Source organism: Labrus mixtus, chromosome 6 (genome assembly GCF_963584025.1).
Source record: "Labrus mixtus chromosome 6, fLabMix1.1, whole genome shotgun sequence".
NCBI lineage: Eukaryota > Metazoa > Chordata > Actinopteri > Labriformes > Labridae > Labrus > Labrus mixtus.
The window spans coordinates 7,801,560-7,829,294 of NC_083617.1; the positions used below are offsets into that span (position 1 = coordinate 7,801,560).

At 40.4% G+C, this 27,735-nt stretch overlaps 2 protein-coding genes across 5 annotated transcripts; both read left to right on the forward strand.

The window, feature by feature from the left end:
* The first annotated feature begins 127 nt into the window (after positions 1-127).
* Positions 128-12,608, forward strand: washc2c (WASH complex subunit 2C). Of its 3 annotated transcripts, XM_061039788.1 has the most exons (31): positions 128-280; positions 2,202-2,345; positions 2,533-2,697; positions 2,799-2,867; positions 3,039-3,212; positions 3,338-3,431; positions 3,517-3,578; positions 3,680-3,736; positions 3,828-3,929; positions 4,016-4,100; positions 4,252-4,311; positions 4,423-4,544; positions 4,967-5,057; positions 5,174-5,227; positions 5,316-5,498; positions 5,588-5,742; positions 5,849-5,959; positions 6,530-6,622; positions 6,716-6,817; positions 6,915-7,022; positions 7,117-7,286; positions 7,418-7,535; positions 7,829-8,257; positions 8,763-8,891; positions 9,039-9,140; positions 9,283-9,357; positions 9,635-9,694; positions 10,172-10,390; positions 10,884-11,579; positions 11,666-11,837; positions 11,923-12,608. In XM_061039788.1, exons 2-31 carry the CDS (start codon positions 2,202-2,204, stop codon positions 12,066-12,068), a joined length of 4,347 nt encoding a protein of 1,448 aa, XP_060895771.1. In that variant the 5' UTR covers positions 128-280; the 3' UTR covers positions 12,069-12,608. The 3 variants fall into 3 exon arrangements, with proteins under 3 accessions (XP_060895771.1, XP_060895772.1, XP_060895773.1); XM_061039789.1 differs by lacking the exon at positions 9,635-9,694; XM_061039790.1 differs by lacking the exon at positions 4,252-4,311.
* A 991-nt stretch (positions 12,609-13,599) lies between these two features.
* Positions 13,600-27,428, forward strand: zfand4 (zinc finger, AN1-type domain 4). 2 transcript variants are annotated; one of them, XM_061039792.1, is made up of 10 exons: positions 13,600-13,925; positions 15,739-16,053; positions 17,749-17,824; positions 18,946-19,013; positions 19,146-19,332; positions 19,648-19,798; positions 20,002-21,240; positions 21,973-22,027; positions 25,435-25,552; positions 26,338-27,428. In XM_061039792.1, exons 2-10 carry the CDS (start codon positions 15,870-15,872, stop codon positions 26,471-26,473), a joined length of 2,214 nt encoding a protein of 737 aa, XP_060895775.1. In that variant the 5' UTR covers positions 13,600-13,925; positions 15,739-15,869; the 3' UTR covers positions 26,474-27,428. The 2 variants fall into 2 exon arrangements, with proteins under 2 accessions (XP_060895775.1, XP_060895776.1); XM_061039793.1 differs by having other exon boundaries at positions 13,600-13,919.
* The last annotated feature ends 307 nt before the right edge of the window (positions 27,429-27,735 follow it).

Genomic DNA, 27,735 nt, shown 5'->3' on the forward strand with positions numbered 1-27,735 from the left:
AGGTGTGACACTTAATGTAATTGCCGAATTAAAAAAACCTTCGCTTCGGTGTATTTGGTCCAGCTCATAGACTGTAAATATTCCGCGTTGCACTCCACCCCACTTTCACACGGTTGCTAGGCAACGATAGTCAGGTGACTGTCTGCAGACAGAACATGGCTGACCTGTCAGAAGACCAATGAGGAAAAGGCCAAATTTAGCATAATCGATCTTATTTTTTTACGCCGTACTGACCACCGTTGACCGTCGTGGACAGCAATTGACCAGAGGGGCACACAAGGTGAGTATTCAGAGCGCTTGAATGTGTATTTAATACAAACTGTGTTGGTCGGAACAGCGGGAGCTAATGTTGGAGTCGGCTAGCCGAGTACGCTAGTTAGCTGCTAGCCAAACAGTCCCCGCTTTCTCCTGCAGAAGTCTCATGAATGTGAAAACTCGCAGGAGGAAATAGGATTTAGGCAACTTTGTATGACCGCAACAAGTTGTCTTGTGCAATTAGTAACGTTATTAGCAACGAACACGTTTGCTGTGGTGTAAGTGTGTTATTGACTTATGAGTTAAGAAGATATCGTTACAAGTGTTGGAATTTATCTTCAGTGGAGTCCTACGTCAGTATGCACACGCAGACCCCCTTTAGGAGCAAATCAGAGGATCAACACTTGGTATTGTATTATAATCTGTTAGTTTTTGCTCTGAGGACACAGAATATGGCTCATTGACACATCACAAAACCACTTGAGCCTCAAAGAGAGATTTAAACCTTTGAACAGGGAGCAGTCTTTCACATTGATTGTTTAGTTAGTGGGAGGCATGAGCCCTGATTCTGTGGAGAAATGCCAAAGTCCTGTAACAGACTCTGTGACAGCTATTGTTCAAGTTGTGTTAGAGCTAGATTCAGGGACAAGGCATGACTCAAAGCTTCTCAGAAAGCTTCCAGGTTTATTTTTTAACAGTTGCAGTGTTTTACTGTTTGCAACTGAGTTTTCCAAGTTTTTTTGTGGAATCAGAAGTGTGGAATACATTACAAGTAGCTCCTATGTATACCTTTTGGGGATTGATTGTCTTTGTACCAGCTCCTTTACTTATTTCTAGATAATTTCGGAGTTATAGTTTTGTTTTTTAGTCTTTGGTAATGTGTACAACACAGCCCAATATTCTACAATTCTACAATTCACTTAGCAGACGCTTTTATCCAAAGCGACGTACATCACAGAGTAAGTACAACACAAGCAAGGATCTAGAAAAAAGGGAACAATGTCAGCAAGAGCAAACGATCAGCTTTGAGTCTGATTGGACACAGAGGTGCTGACAGGAAGTGACCAGAGGCAAAGCACAACATTGACGGCAGTTCTTGAGAGCTCTAATCAGTATAGAAACCATCTTATAAGTCGTCGTTATCAAACAGAAACCATCGTCACAACCATCATCATCATCAATAATATGGAGACCATCATCATTAAGTTAGTAGGTATTCATGAAAGAGCTGGGTCTTTAGCTTTTTCTTAAAGGTGCAGAGGGACTCTGCAGATTGAATGGAGTTTGGAAGTTCATTCCACCACCGGGGGGCGACAGAGGAGAAGAGTCTAGTCAGAGACTTAGGACCCTGTTGTGAAGGTTGGATCAGACGCCTTTCATTGGCAGACCGTAGTGGGCGGGGGGGGAGTGTAGACCTGGATGAGAGAGTTAAAGTAAGGAGAAGACGTTTTTTGTCGCTGTTTTGTAAGCGAGCAGCAGAGTTTTAAATTTGATGCGAGCAGTAACTGGGAGCCAGTGTAAGTAGATGAACAGCGGAGTGACATGTGCTCTTTTAGGAAGGTTGAAGACCAGTCGTGCTGCTGCATCATTTGCAGAGGTATGATAGTGCATGTAGGAAGACCTGCCAGTCGAGAGTTGCAATAATCGATGCGTGATATCACAAGAGCCTGCACCAGGAGCTGTGTAGCGTGTATAATATGCCAAGATATATATTTGCTTAAAAATATTTCATCCACCAAGCTTTAAAATGTACACACTCTCTCCTGTTATGTGAAGCAAGTGAGACTAGTTTCAACATATAAATTAAACAGATATGCTGGATATTGTTGTGAAAGAAGAAAAACAAGTTTGAATTTCCCCCTCATAATGTGTTAATGATATCTGTTTCAAAGCTTTTTTTGAATTGTTGATATTGTTAGTAGTAACAACTCATTATCTGATTGCAGATGAGCGAGTTTCCGGAGGGAATAGCAAATGGCCCGAGCAGGGGTAAACACTTGCAGAAAGATGCTCAAATTTGGGAGAGGCCGTGGACTCTTGAAGAGATGCGGCAGAGCAGTGCCAACTGGTCCCTGGCAGCCGACTCTGGGGTAAGCCAGAAAATTCTTCCCATGCTCTGTAAAAAGAAATCTGATTATTGTCACTATCTTTTCTCTTGAAGTCTGATTATTGATTTAAGTGTAACCAGTTGAAATGAAGTGCAGTTTGTTCTGCTGCACTGTATGGACGTAACTAACTAAACAATTGTTGCTGTATTTTGTTTTTCTTTCTTTACAGCTCTTCCTCTTCCTCCAAGACTTCTCCCATAGAATGCTCTCAAAGACTCATGAGATTGAAAAGCAGTTGGACAGTCTGATCCGTGACACCAAGGCCACAGACAGCTGCTTGCACTCTGTCTTTAACGACTTCCTCATGCTTTCCAATACACAGTTTATAGAAAATGTAATGTTTATATTTGAACGTTTTTCTTGTTATCGAACCAAAACTGTTGCACGGCTTGTTGTAGGTAAAAAATGGTCATCTGACTTTGTGTTCTGTTTCAGAGAGTGTATGATGAAGAGGTGGAAGATGCTGTTTCCAAGACAGAAGCTTTTGAGAAGCAGCCTGAGCAGGTATGAATAATTCATCCATCCAACTTCTAAGCTTTGCTGGCATAGATGACAACTTTTACCAGCCAATGTAAAACTGTATAATGCTGTTCAGGGTTATTATATCATGGCCCTGTATACTTTATCCACAAGTCTTGTAGTGTCTCTTTAAAGGCCTTTATATTTCTCCCGAAGGAGAAAACTCGAGAGCAGAAAGAGGCAGAGTTGATCCCTAAGATGCAGGAAGCTGTCAACTACGGTTTGAGCGTCTTGGAGTCAGCCTTTGAGCATCTGGACATCAAAGCAGGAAACTCTGACTCAGAGGATGAGGACCTCACAGACAGAGTGGAGGCCATCCTGGAGCCAAAGGTGGGCTTTTATCTTGAAACTAATTTAGGATTACTGCAATGACTCTAAAGATGCATTTAATGATGCAGATTTGCATGACTGTACTTTAGCCTACACTGTTTATTTTCTTTCACCTTTGTCTTTAGGATCTTTATGTAGACAGGCCACTTCCATATCTGATCGGTTCCCAGGCCTTCATGGAACAAGAGGATGTAGGACTTGGTGACCTCTCAAGTGATGGTAAGATGGTCATGATGCCTTCTACAGGCACTGATACTTTATAGTGTTAGCTTTCTTCTTCATATGTGAATGATTTTCTTTTCAGAGATGTCAGTGGACAGTGACAGAGACAGTGTCATTGAGAGTGAAGAAGGAAAAGAAGCCGTTGTAAGAAACTTTTTTCCTTTCTTTTCACTGTTTTTCAAGGTTTTTAAATATGCATGTTGCCAGGACTCACACCTTATTGTTTTGATGTATGTATTTCACAGCAATCAGATGATGACTTTATTCAGGAGGAGGATGAGGATCACAATAATTTCAAGAAGGTAAGCTTGCTGCACGCTCACCATCACATAATAGATGTAAAACGCACAGCTATATAATGTTCTAATATCCACCCACACTTACCTCACTTAGAAGCCGTCCATGTTGAGTTATGATGATGATGATGAAGAGGAGGACGACGAGGATTCTGACATATTTGGAGAATCAGATAGGGATGATGACGAGGACTCAAAGGTAAAGCATTTCTCGAGTAGTTAAGAGATGAAATCCTTCAGGTATGTCGCTACATCACAGTGATGTTATTTTCCCGTCACGTTCAGAACACAGGCCCATCGTCTTTTGCTGACGAGCTAGCCGCCCGAATCAAAGGCGAACCAATTAAGAAACCAGAAGGAGATCGTGCATGTAAGTCACATTCAGATAAACCAATGAGTAGCATATCATCTCACTTTTGAATTCACATCACATCTTTTCTGCCATCACACTTCATATATTATTTATGTAATGAGTGTCATGTTTGCATGTGCATGCTCATGGGTTTTGTGTTTCTTGAAAGCAATAACATCTAAGAAGAAGACTAAAGGCAGAAAGGAAACAAAGCCTGTAAAGCCTCAGGGTAGGGCCGTCATCTATCACCAAATCCAAACATTCAAACAGTTTTTGTTTCGTTTTGCTTGAGTCATTGCATAAGTCTGTGACCTAACTATGTTTATATTCATCGAAACAGCTGAAGAGGACAGTGATGACATATTCAAGCCACCAAAGATGGATGAAGACGACCTGTCGCCCTTTGGAGGGAAAAGCGGCCTCTTCAGTGGAGGGAAGGGTCTGTTTGACGACGATGACGAGGTACAACACACTAATAGTACAATTTCAATGCCTTTTATAATGCTATAAACAGCTGTAGACATTCTTATGTTGACACAGCTCCATGGGCCAGCACAGCACTCATTAGTGATTGTATTTATAGGGGGTCTCTCCCTCTCTCCCCCCCCAGAGCATCAGGTTTGCAAAGATGGGCTGTTTTACAAAGCAAGAAAAAATTTGCGATTTGTAATTCAAGTCTTTCCCATCGTTGCTGTGCACAAAGAATTTTTTAAATGATTAAAGGCCTGTTTCATATTGACGCCTGTCCCAAATAAAGGCAGGGTCATTTTATAGACTGATGTAAATAAAAGACCAGGCTATAAATGGAAGTTTTATGTAATAGTTCAAGTCCACATTAGATCAACTTTGGTTTCATTGGTGCTGTGTTGTGTTCTGTCGTTCAGGGTGATCTATTCTCTGATGCACCAAAACCTCCTGTATCTGAAGAGAAGAAAGCTCAGAATGAAAGCGTGAAAACCACAATCCAAGCGGCAGGTAAGACAGCCTTTCTGGTTCAATATGCAGAAATTCATCTATATTAAGATGGTTTCAAAGTTTTAGAAACAATCTTGACAAGCACATTGCCACATAACTGTTCTTTTCCATCCAAGAATCTGACAAACCCGCAAAGAAGATTCCAGCTGGTGCCGTTTCAATTTTCCCAGGTAGTAGGATTTGCTCGTATGACAGTTCATATCATTTGCTTGTCTTATTCACTATTCTGAACTAAACCAACTGACTTTCTCTCTTCAGATAACAGCCTGTTCAGTTCAGCAAACAACTCTGATTCAGTGGAGAGCAAGGAAAACGGAACTGCACCCAGACAGCTTCCTACAGCAGCTGGTGTTGTGGGAGGAGGTGGAGGTCTGTTTGATGATGAGGAGGAAGAGGACGATGACTTCTTCAGTGGTAAAAGCTTGAAGAAACCTGACCCTGGTAAGTGTCTGAGAATTCACACTTAAGTTTTGCCACAATATAAGTTCCTCGCGGGCCTGTGAGCTGATTATTTCCATCTTCTTTTTCAGCTGGACAGGAGAAACCAAAACCCAAGAAAGCTATTGACCTTTTCGATGAAGACGACGAGGATGGGGATATTTTCAGTGAGAAGAACAGTGTGCCAGCTCCTGCTCAAAACAAGAAGGAGGCAGTGGAAGAGCCAATTAAACATCCTGAGAAAAAGGTGAAGTTCAACACACATGTTAATAGAGTTTGTTTCTAGCATATAACCACAAAGTGTGATTGTTGTTAATGATGAATTTATCTTTTATTTGTTGTCCTTTCTGTAGCTGCCAGCTGGGGCCATCTCCGTGTTCGGTCCTGGAACTAAAAACTTGCTCATAGAGGGCCTGAAAAAACGCCAGCAGTCAACCAGCGAGGAATCTGAGAAATCTGAGGAGGTCTGAATAGAGCATTGTCTAACAATATACTCCAGATAGAAATCACATTTGTGTGTTTTCGCAAGCCAATTTGGAGGTTTTTCCACCAAAAAATGAGTCTGTTAAGCTTCAATAACCAGTGTGCACAGGCTGTATAGGCTATATTGATTGAAGATTTAGTACTTCCTTGTATTGCACTATCAACTAGTTGCAGGCCACACTGTGTTTTCAGTCTTTATTCTTCAGAGTGAGACAAGTCTACTTTTTCTTTTGAGGTCCGACAATGACTCAAGAAAAAAAAAAGATTTTCAGGCATGGGAGCCATTGAATGACCAGACCTAGCTGCTGAAAGTATATTGATGTTTGCTCAGAGTGCCGTCTTTGAGTGCAGTCAAGGAAAATGCCAAATTCAATTTAGTTTTGAGTGAACTGCTGGCCTTTACTTCAGATGACACAGTTCAATTCCCTTCGCTCTATGCCAGTATTTTCTTAAAAAAAAAAAAAAAAACTTAAGCCCCCTACTCTATGAAAGATGTTCTACTTCATAAACCTGTTTATATTAAGTTTCCATTTTGGCGTTGTGCATTTCAGAACGGTGCGGCTCCAGATGCTGTTAAGGCTGCTGTCAAGCCTGCTCAGAAACCTCAGACTAGAGGCCTTTTCTCTGATGATGAAGACACACTGGTGGGGCTCTCAATCTTTACTGCAAAAAAATAATGTGATTAATAAAGTATCAGTATTTTTTAATTACACTGCGAATGTATTTGTCTTCCGTAGGGATTTCCAACCATCACTAAGAGCCAGTCTATGCCTGAACCTACAAGCCAGAACAAAACCAGCAAAGCCCCTCTGTCATTATTCGATGAAGAGGAGGAAGAGGTGAAATCATTTGACTTACTTACATTTGCCACACTGGCAAAACTGAGTTCCGGTCTGCTGTGAGTACAGTGTGATAATCTGGTCCTTCTCCTTGCAGGATTTGTTTGCATCTGCAGCTAAGTCTAAACCAAAACCCAATCAATCTAAAGCCTCCACACCGCAGCCCAACAAGGCTTTATCCAGCTCCCTCTTCAGTGATGATGAGGTATGCAAGGAGGAACTGCTGCTTACTTTATATATCAAGTACTAAGAAAAAAGAAAAATGTGATAGATAATGTTGCTGAATGTTTGAATGGCAGGACCAATGGCTAAGTTCCAAAAGTAGCCCAGAGAAGTCAGAGGTCAAGTCGGGAGGGATGAAGCCCAGTGCCAGTGCCCCCTCCAGCCTCCCTAGTGCCAAAACGTCTCACAAAAGCAGCCTGTTTGATGACGATGATGATGACCTGTTTGCTCCAACAAAAGAGTCGAGGTATTTACTTTTTCAATACATAAGAAAAATACCTTTCATCATATTTCACAGTAAAAGGGGCCCTTTTTCCCCCCGACTTTGTGCTGCCCTGAATTCTGATCCATCCTCTTGTTCTTCTGCTCCTCAAACAGTCAGAAGAAGCCTCAGAGAGTTGCTCTCTTGTTTGAAGATGAGGGCGATGAAGATAAAGGGTCTCTCTTTGGCATCAAACCTGCCGTCAACACAAACAGTGCAGCCCCAGCCTCTAAAGTGAGTGTGCTAACTTATTAATGATGTTTTATTATTTTGAAAAACAATGTTGTTTTGAAGCTTTCCTCCAGCGGGCTTTGAAAGAGTTTCTTTTTTAAACCTCAGCTGGTCGGAGAATTGTCTCAAAACTGTTATGATGCCCAAGTTATACAAAAATGAGAACAGAAGTGTGCTCTCTAAGTTTGTCAGAGAATAGAAGCGTATCAAATTTGGTTTGGTTAATGTTTTACACCATTTAATTTGCAAAAGTGCCCAGGCTTAGATTTAATTATCGTAATGCCTGTATCTTTCAGCCACCTGCTTTGGCCGATCAGTCGTCCTCCTTGATGGAGAAATCAGAGGAGGTTGCAGTGTCTAGAACGGACGACAAGCCTTCAGAGGAAGAGAAACCGGCAGCAAAGACCCCCGAGCTGATCCCGTCATCGTCGCCCTCGCCGCACAGCAACGAAAGTAAAAAGAAACCTGCGGGAGCAGTCAGTCTTTTTGGTGGAATCGATATTTTTGGAAACACGCAGACACAGAGCCCATTGGATGAAAATGACCAGGATGATGGCTTATTCACTAAGGATAGCCCACCAATGAGTGTGAAGAAGGAGGAGAAGAAAGAAGAAAAAGTCAAAAGTAACACCGTCAGTCTGTTTGATGATGAGGAAGTAGATGATTCAGATTGGAATGATTCGATTTTCACGCCCAGTAAACCCACAGCAAAAAACGCAGTAAAGGTTTGTATAACAGTTTTTTCACACATGCATAAAATTATAAAAAATATCCTGAAATGTTCAGGGTTAGCTGTATGTGGGAACCAAACGGCTTCACTCAGACTTTTACTAAACATCTGGGTGAGCAGATGTGTGAACGCAGCAGGTAATATTTAGTCAAATTCATCGTGAGCGAGCCAGCAGGCGTTGGGTCATGACAGATCTGCTCACATGCAATGAAGCAGCTTCATACTCTTCTGCTTGCAAGTATTGCAAGTTCTTTTCCACTCGTTCATTGATACTGTGAATGTTTCCCACTACATGTACCATTGATATAAAGGCGTCGGGCTCTGTCACTTCATCCACCGTTTGGGATTCCTGCAAAATCTTTTTTTTTCAACGTTAAGTCTTGCCTCCTGAGAACCCCACCCCCCACCACCAGAATGCATCTGTGAAAGCAGCGAATGCTTTACCATTAACCTCCAGAATAGTGAGATGAATTGATTTGGTTGCATATTTTTCTTCCCAGTCTACAGAGGAGCGACCACAAACAAAGAGCACCGGTGTGTTCCAGGACGAGGAGCTGCTGTTCAGTCACACGCAGCAGAAGGACAACGACCCAGATGTCGACCTCTTTGCCACCTCAGGAAAAGCTGCGGTTAGTTGATCAGACTTATCTTATCAGCTCCAACATCTGCTTCTTTTCTCTGTGCTAGTCGAATGATTCACTCAGCTGCTCACTGTGTTAAAATGCATACATGTTCCACTCGAGAGTAAGGACACATGACTGTGTTTTTCTTTTTAGAGCTCCAAGCCCAGCTCAGTGAAGCCAGCAGCCCAGAGTCTGTTTTCAGATGAAGATGAGGAAGACCTCTTTGGCTCCATCAAGCCCAAAACTCCCCCTCCAGTAAACTTTTAATTATTTATAGTTATAAGACGTCTTAAGAGTTATTAAGACTTAAGCTGGATTCCCACATAACTCAGCCCAGAAATGCAGGTCAGTGGGAGAATTTTTATCCCTCTTTTTTCCTTTTTTCTTTGTTATTCAGAAAGTAGCTGAGAAGCCGAGTAAACCTACTGACAAAGCACCACTCGCAAGTCAAGAATCTGTAGCAGAGATTAAGGTGAGTTCATTGTTCACATGGTGTAGCTCCAGTACTTGCATCCAATTTTTGTTTTTGCTTTTTTTTTTGAGAAATGAACCAACATAAATGTGTGGCCATATGGTTTTCTATTTAGGGTTTATTTGTGATTCTGTTGTCAGATTAGTATAGTTTTTGGTTCTTTGTGATTGATAAATGAACCACATACATGAAAGCCTGTTAAAAAATGTTTCTGCTATAACAAAAGAAATGGCTTCATTGTTTGAAGTTCTGAACCTGCTGTAATCTGACCACACAGAAAGCTGCACCAAGTGTTGTAAAACCTAAAGATTCCTCATCAAGGATTGGGAAACTTCAAGTAATCATTTTTGTTTCTTTTAATTAGAATTCTTCATTTTTCACTCTGATTCCTTCTTAGGAAGGACTTCTCTGTTTCCCCTTAAATAGTTTCTTCTCTCTGGGCTTCGTCATATTTCTAACTGAAATCTTGGCTTTGATACAGCCGCATGACTACTGAAATGAAGATTATCATTGTTTCTTTGATTTTCGCCATTCTTTGATTTTCCCCACACTGAAGAACTTGCTCACTTCATCTCTCAGTTTCATAAGATGTAACTACATCTTGCTCTTGACTCGTTTCCATCAACAGTCCTGGCTTTACTTTCCTCTGAATGATCTGCTGCTTGGAACAACTCTCAGACAGAGTGGCTTTAAATCTTCTGTGCTGAGGCTTTCAAATTTACAAAGGCTGTATTTTTACAGTTTAAAAATCTTTGACAGTGCTCAGGATCCCTGGTGTCCCTCATTTAACAATTGTATCTGATCCTTTATTCAGGCCAATCTGATGATCAACCCTGCTGCGTTGCTGCCTGGTGCCATCCCCACTTTGCCAGGGAGTGCCTTCCCTGGCATAGGCCCCAGTTCTTCCTCTGGGGTGTCCAGCTCCAGCCTGAGTCCCAGCCCTGTCACGACTCCTGTATCCAAGGCTAGCAGTGAGGTAGCAGTGAGCTTTGACTGCCCAGTCCAGGCTACAACCCTGCAGAGTGCACACAAGGTAGGTTTTGGGTCCTTGAGTATAATTAACCATAGCTTTGATTTCTCCCATGATATCCCTAAAAACAAATATATATAAAGCTCAACTACAACGACTGCAAGGCTGTGCTTCACCTGTTGTTGATTACGACCAGATATACAACACACATTACACTCATTCTCAAGTCTCTGCTCTGGAAAGTTGTTTGCTTTGACTCAATTTAAATTTGATTGTATGGTAATTATACCAATACCAATTATGTATTATAATAGTCTTTGTCCTATTTTATTATTAGGTGTGCCTTCAGCCCATCAACTCTCAGGTCTTTTAGTGACATTTTTATTAAACTCCAAAAGTATCAGACAATGTAGAAGCCTGTTTCCTTCCCTTTGGTTGCACCTAGGACCTTTTTTTCATTGAAAAGCATGTTTTGTTTCAACAACTAAACAGTGCTACACAAAAAATTCATTTTGATTGATTACCTGATTGTGATTTCAAATCATCTGTCCTGTAGAGGCGTGCCAAAGGTCCTGCACAGCGGAGACCCCAGTCCAGAGCAGCTAGGCAGCAAGAAGCCCACAAATCTGTGGTGGATGAAGAACAGACCCAGACTCAAAACGTTTCCGTCTCTAACCCAAGTCCGTCTGGTTTAGTCTTACCTTCACCAGACAAGGCAGGTCAGACACATGCCAGTCCCACACTACCTAACTCAGCTGCACCTAAAGCTTCGCCGACCTCCTCAAATTCCCAGCATTCTCTCCCTGAAACCTCCTCAAGACCTTTTGCACTGACACTGCCAGTATCCACAAATGATGGAAAGAAAGACTCTAGTAAAGATGGCAACAGTACCAAGGTGCTGCCTTTATCCGACGAGGATGACCTTTTTGGCTCGGACAGTCTGTTTGGGGTCCCAAACACATCCTCCACTAAACAAACTACCAAGACTTCAACACCTCTGGCCAGTAGCGATGTGGGACTGAAGAAAGACACGGACAAAAGCACACTCCCGTCCATTTTTGATGACAGCACCAACGACCTTTTCCAAAAGGTTAAGCCAAAGTCAACGACTAAGACCGCAATGGCCTCGTCCTTTTTGGAAGAAGACGACGATGAGGACATCTTTGGAGTGAGCAACCGCTCCACGCCCTCATCCACAAATAGTAAAGACATCAACGACAGCAGCACTTTTTTAAAGCAGGACATTTTCAAGGTACTTTTTATTCTACATTGATGGGAGAACATTTAAGGTTTTCTGTTCCTTAAGTTTTCTTCATTGTTCTTTTTTTTCTCCCTCAGGATGAAGTAGCCATCGTGCCTAAAGCTGACAAGAAGCACAAAGAGAAGACCATTGATGCCAGCTTGTTTGACGACAACATTGACATTTTTGCTGACCTGACGGACTCGTTAAAGCCAAAACAGAAGTCCAAGACAAAGGGAGAGACCAAGTCGATATTTGATGACGACATGGGTAAGCAACAATAAAACACATGCAGGTATAGTCTTTTAATGTAGGTGTTTGTCACATATTTTGTCCATCTTTCTCCTCTTTAAAGATGACATCTTCTCACCAAGCGCAGTAAAAACAATCACAAAGGCTCCAAACAAGTCAAAGAAGACGCCGCCGTCTCAGGAGAGCATTGCAGCAGCTGATTCAAGCAACATCTTTGATGATCCACTAAACGCTCTTGGTGGGAACTGATTGCGTAGCCAGATTTGTAAAATTGTGAATTAAATCTTTTGTCATGTGGATGGCTGAACGATTGGAGATCGGATATACACTGTTGATAGAGTATTTATTCATATGAATTCATATAAATACTGTGGCATATTTTTTTCAGATAAAGTCTCAAATGAAAATAATTTCAGTCATCTTCCAACAACACTTCCAAAATCATCTCTGTATCACATCATATTATGTAACAGTCAATGTGTACTGTTAATCTTTATTATACATGATAGCACTTTATAAGCATACCATATGCTTAGCCTCAAAGCCTGCAGAAATTAACAGTAAATTGTTGTTTATTTTGAAAATGTTTATTGTTTGGCTTTTCCATGTTGAGATTCCATGTCTTTGAGTTTGTGCCATATCATGGTTATGAGAAATCAATGTGTTTACTTAATGTCTTAGGCATTTTGACCATGTTTTTATTAATAGAAAGTTCATCAATTTCTTAACTTTGGCTGTGATATAAAGGAAATTCATTTTTAATAACTAAAAGAAACATATTTTATGCTATCTGAAATGTGTGTCATTATTTCATATGCACTTGTTTTCATGTTTTGTTCCTGTCAAGACTAAAATAATGATCAGTGATTTCAACAGGAATTCCAATCCAAAGATATGAAACTCATATAGAAGCTGCTCAACTTTTCATAAATTATTGAACAAAAATTGCAGGTAAAAATTCTATAATCTGGGGTGCTGGATAGCCTTGTGGTTATGATGCGTGCCCCGTGTACAGAGGCTTTATTCCTCAGAGTAGCGATCGTGGGTACGAATCCGACCTCTGCCCTTTGTTGCATGTCATCCCCCACTCTCTCATCCAAACATGTCCTGTCTCTGTTCAGCTGTGCTATCCAATAAAGGCTTAAATAGCACACACACACACACACACACACACACACAATCAGCATCAGCAATGCTCTAACCACATATTTGATAGATTTTAAAGCCAGGGATGTCTACCGATCCAAGAACAAAAGTTTTGCTCAGTTGCAGCTTGTTTGAAGAGAGTAATGCAGCCAGTTAAATTTTCATTGATTAAGAATAATGGCATAGGTAATTTGTCATCAGTTAATATGTAAGGTCGAATTGCAGAAAATAAAATGGAGTAAGTTTTTAGTACCTTTAGTGTGGAAGCCCATTTCTGCCAGTTAAAAAAATAAAAATGAAAATAATCATAATTATGAGATATAAAGTCGAAATTATGAGATAAAAAGTCATAATAATGAGATAAGTCAAAATAATGAGATAAAAAGTCAAAATTATGAGATATAAAGTCATAATAATGAGATAAGTCAAAATAATGAGATATAAAGTTGAAATTATGAGACTTGATTATTTTCATTTTTATTTTTTTTACTGGCGGAAATGGGCTTCCATACTTTAAAGTAGCTCCTTGAACTAAAAGTCTATCGAAGACTCTTGAGATCGGTGTTGCCCCGCCCATATAACTCTCCCTTACCGCTGATTGGTTCGATTGTCCATCAGTCAAACGAATTCACGAAGGTGTCGTTTGACAGGTACGAGGATGTCGCCAACAAGGGCACCACGGCCACCATCTACAATGGACCGTGTTATGTGTTTTGTTTAGTTTTTAGGGATTTAACGTGATGAAATGCGTCTTATATTTAAACTTAACGGTAAACTCGTCGGCTACACAGGACGGGAGCAGACTAAAAAAAGTAATATAAATGTAGCCTAGCAGCCTGCTAGCCGTTCACCCGAAAAAGGAAGTCATTGTTTGAGTTGTAGGCTAACATGGCAACCGAAGCTAATGCTAGCAGCGTCGGCTAGATCAGCTACACGACCATATTATTGCAGAAGGTACTAGTAAGTAATCTTTATCAATAATACACTGACGTCATCTAATGTTTTGAATTACCTTGCCATAATTGTGATGTTTATTTTACGCTTATGTGACCTTTCCTTGCTGACATTAGCCCGTTTGCATCTCCATTCATCACTGTTGTCAGGCAGCTAGTTAACCTAGCCTCTTCGTGTCTTTATGCTGAACTAACCCATCCTTCTGCTGAATGGATGCGGCCAACCATATTTATATATATACACATATATTTATAGGTTAAAAGTTTCTATTGCTAGTCCTGTAACTTGACGATATAGCTGTGTTTCTTTAGACAATGGTTGGTTATGGCAACTGTGAGGTCTTTAAATGGGTTTATCTCAGGCCTATCATTGTAGAGACATCAACCAGCAAGTGGTATGAGAGGTAACTTTATATCACCTGCCAGGTACAATAGAAGAAACATGGCTGTCTGTTTGAAAGCCCTGAACAGCATCTTGTGAAAAAGGGGGCATAATATACTCTGAGAAATAAAATATAAGCCTAGTTCATCTCATATTTCTGTGACCTAAGAACAGCAAGTTGAACTTAAATGACCTCAAAAACATGAGTATGCATGTACCCAGAACACACAAAATCTGAGCACAGAACTGTAGAGCAGGGATGGGCAACTTTGGTCACAGCAAGGGGCCACATTCATTTAATTCTCACTGCCAGAGGGTCAAATTGTAGAATACAAAAAACGATTACAGTCAATTATGTCTCAAATTTATCTCAACATATACCAGTGATCAAATATTATTATGGACATATTTCTGGTTTTCATGATTTCATGGCAGATTTTGTGATGTTTTCTTCATGTTTCCAATTAATTGATATGTCAAAATTGACCCTAGGGCCACGTTGAGGGTTGATGGGGCCTGCATGTCGCCAGTTGCCCACCCCTGCTGTAGAGCCTTGAAAAGTCTTTCACACTAACACACAGAAAAAGTTAAGACTCTTAAAACATTGAACAGTGTTTCATTATCACACAAACATTTTTTTTTTTTGGTAAATTATACCTTGTTTAATTTGATTGACCTATTCTTGTCCCTAAAAAAAGAAAATCACTAGACACTGTCCATTTTGAATCTTACATTTATGCCAGTCCGCCATATAATATTAAATTGCCGGTGTGTCAGGTGACATAAGAGGCTTTCAGTCAAAGGCTGTGGTCAGGCATAGGACACCTCATAATAGCGACGGGCTTACGTGACACACCTGATCTTTCAGAGTTTTGGCCAAGGACTTGAATACTGCTCTGAATGTTTAATGAAGGTTGTGCATGTCTGCTGTCACTTATACATGCATTTCAAAACAAATGTGTCTGAAGCTAAAAAAAAATACATGGTGGTCTCAGTTTTACCTGTTTATTATTTGTGTTACTTTGTTTGTGGCATTACACATTTCTGTTAAGGGGTGTACAACTCTAATGTAATTCTGTTATCATGTGACTATATCCTACTGTCATAATGGAATTAAATATAAAGTGTATATCTCATCTAAATAGAGCGTTTCTTACCCATAAAGATATTTCAAAGTAATCAAGTAGAAACCTGGGAGTGATTGAATGGTTGCTCAGTTAGTGCATGCATGTGTATCAAATAATCCCTTGCCTAATCAAGGCTGGTATTGTATACTTTGTGAATGCCAAGATTTCTTACTCATATAAAAATGTTGTGCATAGCGAATATCACAATCACAAAAAAGTATGGACCAAAGTGAAGCATAACTCTGAATTGCAGGGTCAGGGATGTTCTTAAGCTAATCAAACCTTCTAAAACATTGTGTGTCTGTTGACAGCTTATGTGGATCCTGCATAATGTGCGACGGTCGTGAAGCCAGTGAGCAGTGCATGTCCCTCTCTCCCTCATCCTGGGCTGGCCCTCCAGTTTAACTATCTCCCCACGAAGTCTCTCCTCTGAGCTGCCAACATGACCGACAGGAAGGAGCCCCCCTTTTTCAACGACGACAGTGTTGGAGCCTTTCAATATAAGCTCCCGTTCTATGACACTATGGAGCTCTTCATAGAGACACTGACAGGGACCTGTTTTGAGCTACGTGTGCTGCCCTTTGAGGCCGTCATTTCAGTCAAGGCGAAGATCCAGAGGCTTGAAGGTACAAAGCTCACTTACATGTAGTTTGCATGGTTAAGCTTGCCATACAGGAAGAGTGTCCAACTATAACTTAGGCAGTCTATTACACTGATTGTGATAAAGCCAATTAAGTTATTTGATAGGCTGGTACGGTAAGAGGACAGTCCAGCTGCATTTTTATTTACATCATGTAATTTGATTTAACTCTTGTTTAGTATATTCACTCTCCAGAGTTGTACTGCTTCATATTAAACTTTCCTGTGGAGTCATTTTTACACAACTTATTCTTCTTATCAAATTTATTTTTTCTGTGCTGCTTATTTTGACAAGAGACAATTACCAGGCTTAATGTGCTTGAAGAAAAAAAAAGCCTAAATCAAAAAAGCATTCTCACACATTTACAGCATTTAGACTTCAGTTTCGTCAAAATTTCAGTTATTTTTATGTTCCATGTTATTGAAAAAGTACCCATTCTTCTAACCCAATCAGAGAGAGACCACTGCCCAAATTGCACAAATGCATTGGCATCCGTTTGGTACTAAAAGTTGCCATCGTACATGTGAAAATGTTAAAATTAAAATCAGTTTTTATTTGAAGTTAAATTTGTTGTCTGTTGGTGCAACGCCAGTGTCCAATCCATTCTAGGTTTTCCTGAAGAGAAATTCAAAGTTGAAGCACTACAGGCTGTGATTTTGTCTTCAGCAGTGGGTGTTCAATAAATGTCAGTGAATCATAACACCCAACCTCCTTAGAAGTCATGTGTAACTGCACGTGCAAAATTATATGAAAAGGTCAAGCCACTTTGTAAAATGCAACAGTCTCACATTACAAGTCTTATTTATCAACACATCTTTTGAACATACTTGTTGCCTCATCTCTCAAGTGAAGCAGTGTGGGTATTTAAAATAAAAAAAATTATCAAGAGCTTAGTAAAGGATTTTAGAATTTAGATTGTGTTGGAATTAATTTAAATAACCCAACGAGTATTGTAATAGTCACTTATTCGAAGTGACTCGATTTCTTTCCTTTTATTTCCTTGTATTTGGTCCTCCTTAAGGTGGCTATTTTGTAGATAAAGATGATTTTCATAGAATACTTCATTTTCCACTTACTTCAGTTTTGGTCAAAAAGATCTCTCTGTGCTTCATGTGTGAGGAGGTGTGTCATAGTGATGGAGCAATACCGCTTTGCTATGAAACGAGTCCACTGCTCACTCACTAACACTGGCTCATCTCCAGCATCATGTGGGCTCAGAGAGATGCCTGACTACGCACACACTCCCTCTATACCGAGCAGAAAGTCTAGAGAGCCTTTCAATTTACTAGCTGTCATCCCTCAACTGGAGTCTTGTTATTTTGACCTCATTGCAGTAATATGCATTAATATAGACATATGCTAGGCCAACCTCATGTATTTGGCGCTTTTAGCTGTAAGGGTTAGCTTTACAATATAATAGTGTGTTCAAAATGTAGCAACATGTATTTTTTACTTTCCACGATATAAGCGGTCAATGCTTGTGTTCTGTGATTTTCACCTTTTCAGCATTTACATAGTTTTGTCTTTAGGGGGCAGAAAAGAATCATCTTTGGTGCTGTTTGGATGCATTTGTTGTTAGCATTCCTTTCTTGCCTGTCTGTCAGATTAATGAAATGTGTACAGCCTTCTCAACTTGGGTTGTTTTTTCTCTTCTCCCACCCTCTACCCCCTGTCTTTAAAGGTATCCCTGTTGCCCAGCAACACCTTATCTGGAACAATCTTGAGCTGGATGATGAACATTGCCTACATGACTATGGGTATATTTTCTTTCACAACTCCCAATCAAATAATCCTTGTTAGAGCAATTACTAGCAATATGTAAAAAATATAACACAAAAAACAAGCTGTGTACAATTGGCATAAATTGTCTTTAGATTATTTTTTTGTGATGATCTTGTCTTTATTTGTTTTAACTTGTGTTACCTGAGCCTCAGATGCAAAACTAGAAATCATAGGCTCCGATCAGACAGTGAGTGCTGTTGTCGAAGAGGCTTCTTAATCCAGGATTTTTAAAGCCAATTAGCGCTTTTTGTGCTGTTTATGTTTGTATAAACCTATTTCAGAACAGCATCTCTTTGCTGTCTAACTTTTGTAGAGGAGCACACAGAACACCTGCTGTTCAAAACACTCAAATCAGGGATTAAATGTCTTAAAATGGGATGAAAAGTGTAATATGTATAATTTTTTGCAACAAAGGTTGGTTGAAATTTAAAACATGTGATTTAAGTTCACATAAAAGCATGGTTAGACTAAGGACAGGTGATCTGATGGTCTCCTAGCAACAAAGTAAAAAAGAAAGAGGAAAAAAAAAAAAAGCAGTGGGCTTCAACAAAACAAGCAGCAGAGTGTGCTTCACATTTTTCAGCCTGCCACGAGCAGTGTTTCTGATCTGAGCCATACTGGTCATATTAAGAGAGCTCGCCCCTATTCTCATGTCAGTTTATGAAATGCAGAGCCAACAGTGCTCTGCTGGCTGCAGATGGGGGTATTGTTATGAATGCTTGTCACTTAATTTTCCACATGAACAGCCTCTGGTGAGATCTTGCCCGCCTATCACACTGCAGCACTCTTTTGAAGTTGTAGAAGCAGAGGAGTAGAGCAGGCAATGAAACATCTGTTCACATTAAGCAAATGATCAAATGGATTTCCCAGCATATGGATCTCCCATCAGTGCACTTTGGTTCATCTGGAAAGTATCCTCCTGACCATCGGCGTGCTGTTTACTTTAGATCAGAGCCACAGAAGAAAAGCTTTTTACTCTTAGTGTAAATATGTTGACCACTTATTTTCTTCTCTTCCTTTAGACTTGCATCCACATGAGTTGTAATAATGTTGACTTATTCTGCTCTATTGATCATCACTGTGTTTGTGTTTGCAGCATTGCAGAGGGCTGTACTTTAAAACTGATCTTGGCCATGAGGGCCGGCCCAATTAACACCAGGAGAGGTGAGGAAAGAAAAAAGAACTGTACATGCTCATGATAACTGGACAGCAGTAAATTGTCACTGCATTAAACTTCATTACTTTTTATATTGGGTAATTAAAATATGCTGCTATCCTCCTCCATTCTTATGTCAGTAACACTGGAGGATCCCATCAAAGATGTGGCTGACCTGATGGAGAGCACAAAAGAGGAGGGCTCAGAAAAAACCCTGTCTAACAAGCAGGTCACGTTTGTGGTCTATCGTGAGGGCGACCAGCTGAACTTCTTCCGAGTTGTTGACAGAGGAGATGGCACCCTGACTCCTCTGTCTGAATCTCTGAGGTTTGAATATTTTCATTTTGTAAATATTATACATTTATACAATAATTGCCCATCCAAGTTCTGTACCTAGTTGTCTAAATGGAAATGTACCATTAGTTTAATTACATTGGTGTGGTGTAATTATATCATGATTTAGCCAGTTGAGTACTTAACATTGTTTATTCATTGGTTATGTATTGTTGTGAGGCTTATTTCATGACCATTGCAGCAACGAATGTTTGAGAGTGAGCAAAGCCTGTGAAGAGGCTGCCATTAAGCAGACAGCTTTGTATGATCAGTAAAGGGAAGTGTGTTTCTGTCTCTCATCTTTTCTAGTGGTGGTTCGCTGTACAATGTGTGTGCAGAGGAGGAAGAGGAAGCAGCGACTTCTTCAGCAGCAGCTCAGCACAACCTTGAGAGCTCCATCACAATGAACAAAATGAAGCAACTCAAGGCTAAGATGGAGGACATGAACCTCAGCAAGAAGGTCGGAAGACACTTGGATCACAGACACTTGTTGTACACACAATATTGTTTGTTATGCAACTTTTTTAAATGGAGTCGTGCCCATCAAAAAAACACAGAAGTAGCTCAAATCAAGTAATAAGATACAACAAAATATATAAAACTGAATATCTAGAAGGATACTGTCTCGTAATCTGACTGTCTGTCTTTGTCTGTGTCCTCCAGCCGAAGAAGCCGACAAAGCTTAAACCAAGGCCACCTGTCAGCCCTCATCCCTGCGGTGGCTCTCTAGGACCACCCAGCACGCGACACCATCATCGCCTCTTTCGTTCGCTCGCTCAGATCAACACGCCCTGGCAGTCAAATGCACAACTACCTCCAATCCCAGATCATAAATGCATAGACCCCTTTCCCCCCTCTGCTGCTGCTGCTACTGCTTCAACCTCTGCGCACTTGTCCATCCCCAGAAGACCCCCTCCTTCCTTCTCCTCGCCTTCTTGTTATATGCTTCAGGAGGAGGAGCCATGGGAAACATCCCCCCCATTTGCAAAAATCCGGCCCCCTCCTAAAATATCCCAGTGCGACATCGGCAGCACCAGGTTAATGAGGGACTGCGTGTACCCTCAGCTCCCTCCACTGTGTATCCGGGGGACACCTGAGGCCACCTTCGACCCTGCTGAACCAGCGGAGGGGGCGGTGGGGCTGGGTTTGTTGGAGGAAGCAGCTGGGCTTTTGGTCCCATCACAACCCGGAGCTCAGTTTGGGGAAGTATCAGACCCACTGAGTCTGGATGTGTCCACACAGCCAGAGGGAGGCTGCCAGTCCCTTGCGGTTGGGGCCCAGCACCAGCTACCACTCTCCCCCTCCCCCTCCCCCCTGAGTACTTGGACACTGGGAACTAGTGAAACTCTCACCAGCAGACCTGATAGGACTCAGCTCGGCACATCATTTCACATCTGCCCTCCCTCTCCGCTGCCCACCTCCACCTCACCATCCACTTCTACCAGACCGCTGCCTCAGCCTTTTGATTCCACTTTCTCCTGTTTACAGCCCAACCTTCAAGCACAAGTGAGACCAGGGGCTACGTCCCCTCACCCCTTCATCTCCTCATCAATTTATCCCCCACGCTTTCGTGGTGTTAAAGTGGAGTCACCTGGCAGGAGGCCAGAGCTTATCTCCAAAAGGGAAGCAAGAGGCATCACTCAGATGGCCAACCAAGCCTGTAAGGAGCCACTGGGGTCCCTGAACAACTCTGAGCTTTTGGCTTCTCTCTCCACGAGGGCTACAGACAGCATGGATGGCCTCGGAGAGAGTCTGGGACTTTCACTGATAGTTCCTCCTGCCACAGCCTCAGGACAGGGCAGACTCGGCTCCGGGCTGCCATCCATCCAAACTAACTTGCTCCTTCAGGATGATCTCCTCAGACAAATGTCACCGTTGCACCGAGCAGCAGCCTCTTACATGGTGAGTACGAATAGCCTCTGCTGAGGCTGGATTTTTGGAATCCTTTTCAGAGCTCTATCTGTCTTGAGGTATTCCTCAGGTAAGTCATCAAACAACAAATTCAGCAAACAATGTTCACTTAAATTTGACTAGCCAAGTTACTGCAAGAAATGTATCAATGCTAATCCAGTCCTATTGGTGTTTAAAATTAGAGAAGTGGTCTATTTGAAATTCTTCTTTCTGTAATTGTCACAGCAATATCTTGATATGACATTTGCTATTTATTTCCACATGACAAGATAAGATCTCTTATCAGGTAAACTGATTTACCGGTGTCCTGGTCTACCAAAAACATTGAAAAGGAATTAAAATGAGTAGTTTTGAAAAACTCATCCATTGTGTTATATACTATTTGAGATTTCATGCACAACTAATTGTCATGCTTGGATCAATTTTGCAATTCAACTCATCGCTCATATGAGAGAATTGTTAGTCATGATATCATAACATTATCAGGTTTGCACAGATAAGCTGATAGTCTATCCCAAACATAGAAGAAAGCACACGCACACAATGTATCAGTGAGAAGAGAAATGACCTGCACATTGCTTTCCAGTTTATCTTTTTTTTGTTTAAATGCTGATGTTAAACTTCATGTGCCTCTAAAACTTTTACCTCTTCTTAAGATAAAGCTCTGCAATATTTTTCATTGATATGCTGTTAAAATATTTCATATTGCTGTTATTTTCTCAGGCCACCAACACTCTTGCATCAGCTGGGGGAGTCATGACTTCATTTGGGAGAATAGGTAAGAAAGATGCACAAAAACAGGGGTTATGTTTTCAGGAAGTACTGGCATATACAGATAATAATGCAGTGTGACAAACAATTCTGAACTATAATGCAGTTCGTCAAATAAGCAGTGGCATTCAGAGAAGACGCTGTTATGTGAAAGCCTTCGGTCCATGTTGTAAGAGAGCTACAACAAAGCACCGCAAGGAATTTAAATATTCATTAATGCTACAACTGCAGAAGCAGCACACACAACAGAAGGCGCCAGGCTTACACACAAGAACATTCATTTATTTATGTTAACCACTGATATGCTTGGACTGTATAGACCATAGAACAAGCTGTTCTCAATTTTCGTAAATTACTTCATGAGTATCCCTGTCAGATTTTATCCACAGGCTGAGAATTTTATTGGTTAAGGTTCAAGTGTTTACTGCAAGCATCATAACACAATCCAATAAACATGACTTTTCTAGAAATCTCCATTTTTAAACTGCATCTTATCAGAGTTGTTCAAGAAATAGATAATGCATATATAATATTTTGGTTTGGGCTAAATATATTTGAAAGGGCTTCCAAATAATCTGTCTGAGACACGTCTGCTGACTCTGGCGTTCATGCCTATATGAGTTTTTAAAAAGATTAATTAACTCCTGGAGCTTTTTTTTTGTAATCCTGTTTGAACTCACAGAGTCTGTTTATTAAGAATGAACTATGAAATGTTCTCATCTACATAGTACTTAATTCAGAGTTCTTTCTCCCACGGCAGTAATTACAACTCTTGTTCTCTTTGCTGTTTGTGTTTGCTGGATTAACACACCTACACTTTGGCAGTTTCTCCTTTTCTTCCATTTAGACGCCCTAAAGTGCTGTGACTTTTATGAGGGAAGACTCGGAAAACATTTTCTCTATTTTCTGTGGGGTTCATGTGTGGACTCTGAAGGGGCCACTCAAAGACAGTCATTCCAGAGTCCACTCTGTTATTGTCCTGACCGTGTTGTTATTTTGAGTAGTGAGTCATCCCTCCACTGTGAGGTTGCGTGAACACTTGATGTCTGTCTATATTTGACAGCATTCATGGTTTTCTTAACCAGGACATGCATAACTTTAGTTTAAAAGCATCCTGAAAGCATGACTCACTACCATCATGTTAAACTGTAAGGATTGTGTTGGCCACTCCTAAGTAGTTGTAGTCATATTTGGCCCTAAATGGCTTCCAGAGTGCTTTGTTTATAAGCTGTTTTTCTGATTTCTGCAGTTTAATAAAAACAGAACTGAACTTTGCTCTTTCTGGTCACAAAGAAACTGAAAGCACAGAATTTGTTTGTACAGTTTGTGATGCATCTCGGTATTTTGTCTGTGCTGCTAAGCCCGGGTTCTCAATATGATGTTTGCGCAGCGTGTATGTAAATACAAGCGTTCCTAATTAATCTACAAAAGTCTACATCAGAGGAAACCAATACCTGTTTAGGTAACTCTTTATTTTAACAGCCAACAGTTTTCCTAAGAAACCCCAGAGGTTTCTGGGAAGGAACTAAATAATTTGTTACCTATTATAGGGGAAATAGAGATGGTGTTTAGTTGGATAGGTTTTCAATTTGAAATGATTGATAAATTACTAATAAGTTTAGCATGAATTGAGTTTTTTCCATGTAGAAATGTTTCATCGTGTTCCTCAAAGTTCTCTCAAAAAATATTTTTTGGCATGCAGAACCCTGTGAAATAAATCACATTTGAAGTCGTCTGAGATGTAGAACTGCTCTCAACAGAAACCCATTGTTCTCCACGTACATCAGCGTTCACAAACATCTCGATGTGCTCCACCTTCCACTGTCATTAGTTACTGATCAACATAAACAAAACAGATTCAGCAGTTTAAATACAGATGAAGTTAACACCGACAGCAAGCTGAACAGACTGACATACTTTGTTACCAAAAATCACCTTGCTCCATGTCTCTACAATGCTGCTGTGTACACAAATCAGATCTTATACCGATCCTTAAATAAACTCTAATTTGGATAATGCTTAATAAGATGCCACCAAAAATCAGTTAGAAGTATAGACAAGGAGAATGTGAAATCTGCCTTGGTCTGAGTATATCTGAACCCTGCATGATATGGTCTGTAGGGTACCAGATTAAAGGGAACTGGACTGATAAAAAAAAAATCCAGTCCCACTCCTTGCAACTTGACAGAAGCTTCATGTACCTTTATCACATAGCTGTCAGTTTTATCTGTGTGTGCCTGTTTCCCCACAGCTCACAAACCTACCCGTGCTGCATGCTTCCACACACACACGATTATCACCAGTTGACATAAACCTCTGCTCCCTGACTTATGTTTTGTACTAATGGTTCAGATGGTAAAACCTGAACTCTACTGAAGAGGAAACATACAACTGACAACTTCTTCTCTCTACTACTGTTTACATCTAGTAATAGATTTTAAGTCCTGGCACTTTTTTTTAAGATAGTTTTATCATTGAGGGTATATTTTATTTTTATATCTTAGAATACATATAATGAAAACCCTCTCCCTGTGTGTGTTACAAATGGTTATGTAATAATGACAAAACAAAGTAAACAGGTGAATACCGATACTCTAGTCATGTCCAGATCTTTAATGTGTATAGCTTTTTGTGTTTATGTATCACTGCAGGAGTCTTCACTTTTGGCAGTTGTTAATCAGGCTGCTTGGGTGTGGTCAGACCTAAAATACCTTACTGAATTCAGACGGCTGGAAATGAATCCATTTGTGACTCTGTTAAAGATACGCACAATGTTCCAATTTAAACAAGACAAGACGACATTTCTAGTGTGTGAACACCGTGAAATCTTATCATCCACTGGAAAGCGTGGACATTCATGATTAGACTGTGGATAAAGAAGCACAAGAAAAGCCTTACTGTATAAAATCCTCCAACTTGTTTTTTTTTTTTTTTTTTTTTTACCTTTTGTTAAAGAAATGATGTAACTATAATAAAGACACACTTTTGTCCAGTAGGTTCTTAGGAATGGTTAAATAATCAGGCTCTGACTTGCATGTTTTATATCTGAGTGCATCACAGTCATTTCCTTTCTTTGTCTTAGTTTCTTTAGATCTTAAGAAATGGCTCTAACAAGCCGTTATGAAAGATTCCTGATGACCTCTCACCATTTGTCACATGTCACTGGGTTAGATTGCCAAGGCAGCAGCTTGTTTTTTTGTTTTTTGTTTTGTTTCTAGTTTACAACTTCTTGGAGGACTTAACAGACAATCTTCTTTATATTACTGTTATGCAACATTTGTAACTCGGCTTATGTTTTTGCATTCCAATTGACTTAAAACTGTAATACCAAAGAAACCTTTTTTCACTGCATTGTAAATAACCCCACACTAGCTTGTGTAAAATCAATAAAAATGTTGTTTCCTCTGCTCTCAGGCACTCCAACATACCACCTACCTCCAGTCAAAGCTCCCAAAGGCAGCAAGAAGAAGAGCTCAAAGCACTGCTTCCTCTGCGGCAGGAAGACTGGCCTGGCCACCAGCTACGAGTGCAGGTACAAGTGCCTCCAGCGTTTCCAGCTGTGCTCACGCTCTCTCTCACCTGCTGCCTGACTCCTAATGATATCTCTTCCTTTTTGTCATTCCTTTCCTGAAAGCACACCTTTTAGTAGAAATTGGTCTTTTCACAGCTCATCATTTTGTTTCTCAGCACCTCTCCAGTGAAAACACGTCACCGTTCGCTGCTTGTCTGCCACAAATGATTAACATTATCAAAGTTTCTCCCACCAACATCAATCTGGATCACGCCTCTGTCTCTTGAGGCCTTGTCCAGCGTGCACACACTCAATCTGATGCAACAGTGTGTAACTATAATCTCTCAACACACCAGCCCCTTGAAGTAGTGGAACCATTAAAGCAGAGGCTCCCGACTGTGTTCAAAAGACTTCAGTGATACCAGTTTAGTCAAATGGCAAAGATCTGTGATTAAATGACTCATATAATTTAGTCAATATCGCTCTTACTAAATTAAATAATTTGGGCATCTGCTCTTTTGGCTAATGGTTTGATAAACATAGAAAGATTGAAGCACAAAAAGGGAGGCTTTCAGTCTGAGTAAACGTCCCTACAGACGAGTTAAAAGGAGAAGAAGGTATTGTGACATTCTCACTCAGCTGGGTAGCTCGAAGATGAAGCAGAGTTTGTTTTTGTCATACTGAAACTGAAAGTTTTCATCTGCTTACAGGCAAGGTCTCTTGAGGAACAAGCTCTAAGTAAAGTCACATTTCAAGGCCTTGTTTTGGCATACATACTAACATATATATATTTTTAAATCTTTCAGGTGTGGTCACAACTTCTGTGCCACCCACCGATACGCAGAGACGCACGACTGCACATTCGACTACAAGAGTGCCGGGCGTCGATTTCTGCAAGAAAGCAACCCTCTTATCAGTGCTCCCAAGCTGCCTAAGATCTGAACCCTACACCTCTCACCTCTGTGAAGGGACAGCCTGGAGAACCACAGGTTTGAATTGACTGAATGGTAGAATTTCTGCAATGTGACTTTTCTAGCTGAAAGAAGGAACTTATTCACCACTGTGTGCTCTTTTTTAAAATCTGCCAAGTTTGCTTAAAATTCCAATAAGATATTCTGAAAAAGCCAAGTGTGAACAAACAAGAGACGACTGAAAAAGGCACAGAGTTTCTTATCACCTTTTGTCAATGTGAAGATGTTTATCTTGTTTTAATCCGTTACCTTATTGTTTTCCTTTCGCCTAAAAACAAAAAGACCCTCTGCATGTATGTAGGTAGGTTTTGCAAAATATATCTGCTGCATGTTCAGACATCTTTTTTAATTTTTTCAGCCTGTTTTTTATTTCCCTTCAAAAGGACTGCTCGTGACATTTCATTGGACAAGTCTTTGACAGATGCACTTTAGAACTATCATATTTATACATTTGACTGTCTTTATTGTGTGGGGATCGGGAGAAGGATACTTATATTTCTATGTTTGTCTTATGAAGTGTTTATGCTGTTGTCATCATGATTTTTTTAAAATAGTCTTTCTTACATGGGCACATACCAACTGACAACACTAATGAAGAACAATACACCCACCACATATTCATGAAATACTTAATATTTATTAATAAATACTACTTATTTAAATTCAAGGTTGGTTTTGAAATAGCAAGTATGCAACGTGTTTAGGTATGAATGTCAGTTTTAATGTGTATCCTATCAAGTAAACTGTATTAGGAATTTTGGGGAGGGGGGGTAATGGTATTTATGATGTGTCTTTAAATACGTTGGTTGCCATAAAAAAAAAAAAAAATTTGTAAGTCTTTTTTATTGCTCAGCTGTTGCAAAAAAACTTAAAATGCTGTTCTAGTATCTACAAGGGTTTGATCTAATAAAGTTTCTTTCCGAACATCTCAGACTTGTTTTATATGTTTATACAGTTTATACCCAACACATGATGATGTGATTAGATTTCCTGTCCACTGATTATTGTGACTGCAGTAATTTCCTTTTTCTCCACAGTGCTCTCAATTCTTGCTGTTCCTCATTATTTGCCCACTGAATGTTTGACCTCTCCTGCGGCGCTCCTCTAATAGTTCTCGTATTTCTGTGAAGTAAATGAGAAACCGTTTCTGTTTGCTCTCACTGGATCATTCTTGACACAGCACCCGGTCCTCAGTTCCTACTCAGACCCGCCGCTAGTTCCTTAGCAACAACA

What these genes read in the sequence shown, in the direction of transcription:
- zfand4 (XM_061039792.1), top strand. Translation starts at nt 15,870, where the DNA reads ATGACCGACAGGAAGGAGCCCCCCTTTTTCAACGACGACAGTGTTGGA. An exon ending in CCTCTGTCTGAATCTCTGAG is followed by an intron (nt 19,333 to 19,647) that starts GTTTGAATATTT and finishes CATCTTTTCTAG; the next exon opens with TGGTGGTTCGCTGTACAATG. An exon ending in GAGCAGCAGCCTCTTACATG is followed by an intron (nt 21,241 to 21,972) that starts GTGAGTACGAAT and finishes TTATTTTCTCAG; the next exon opens with GCCACCAACACTCTTGCATC.
- washc2c (XM_061039788.1), top strand. Translation starts at nt 2,202, where the DNA reads ATGAGCGAGTTTCCGGAGGGAATAGCAAATGGCCCGAGCAGGGGTAAA. An exon ending in ACCAGAAGGAGATCGTGCAT is followed by an intron (nt 4,101 to 4,251) that starts GTAAGTCACATT and finishes GTTTCTTGAAAG; the next exon opens with CAATAACATCTAAGAAGAAG. An exon ending in CTTGAAGAAACCTGACCCTG is followed by an intron (nt 5,499 to 5,587) that starts GTAAGTGTCTGA and finishes CTTCTTTTTCAG; the next exon opens with CTGGACAGGAGAAACCAAAA.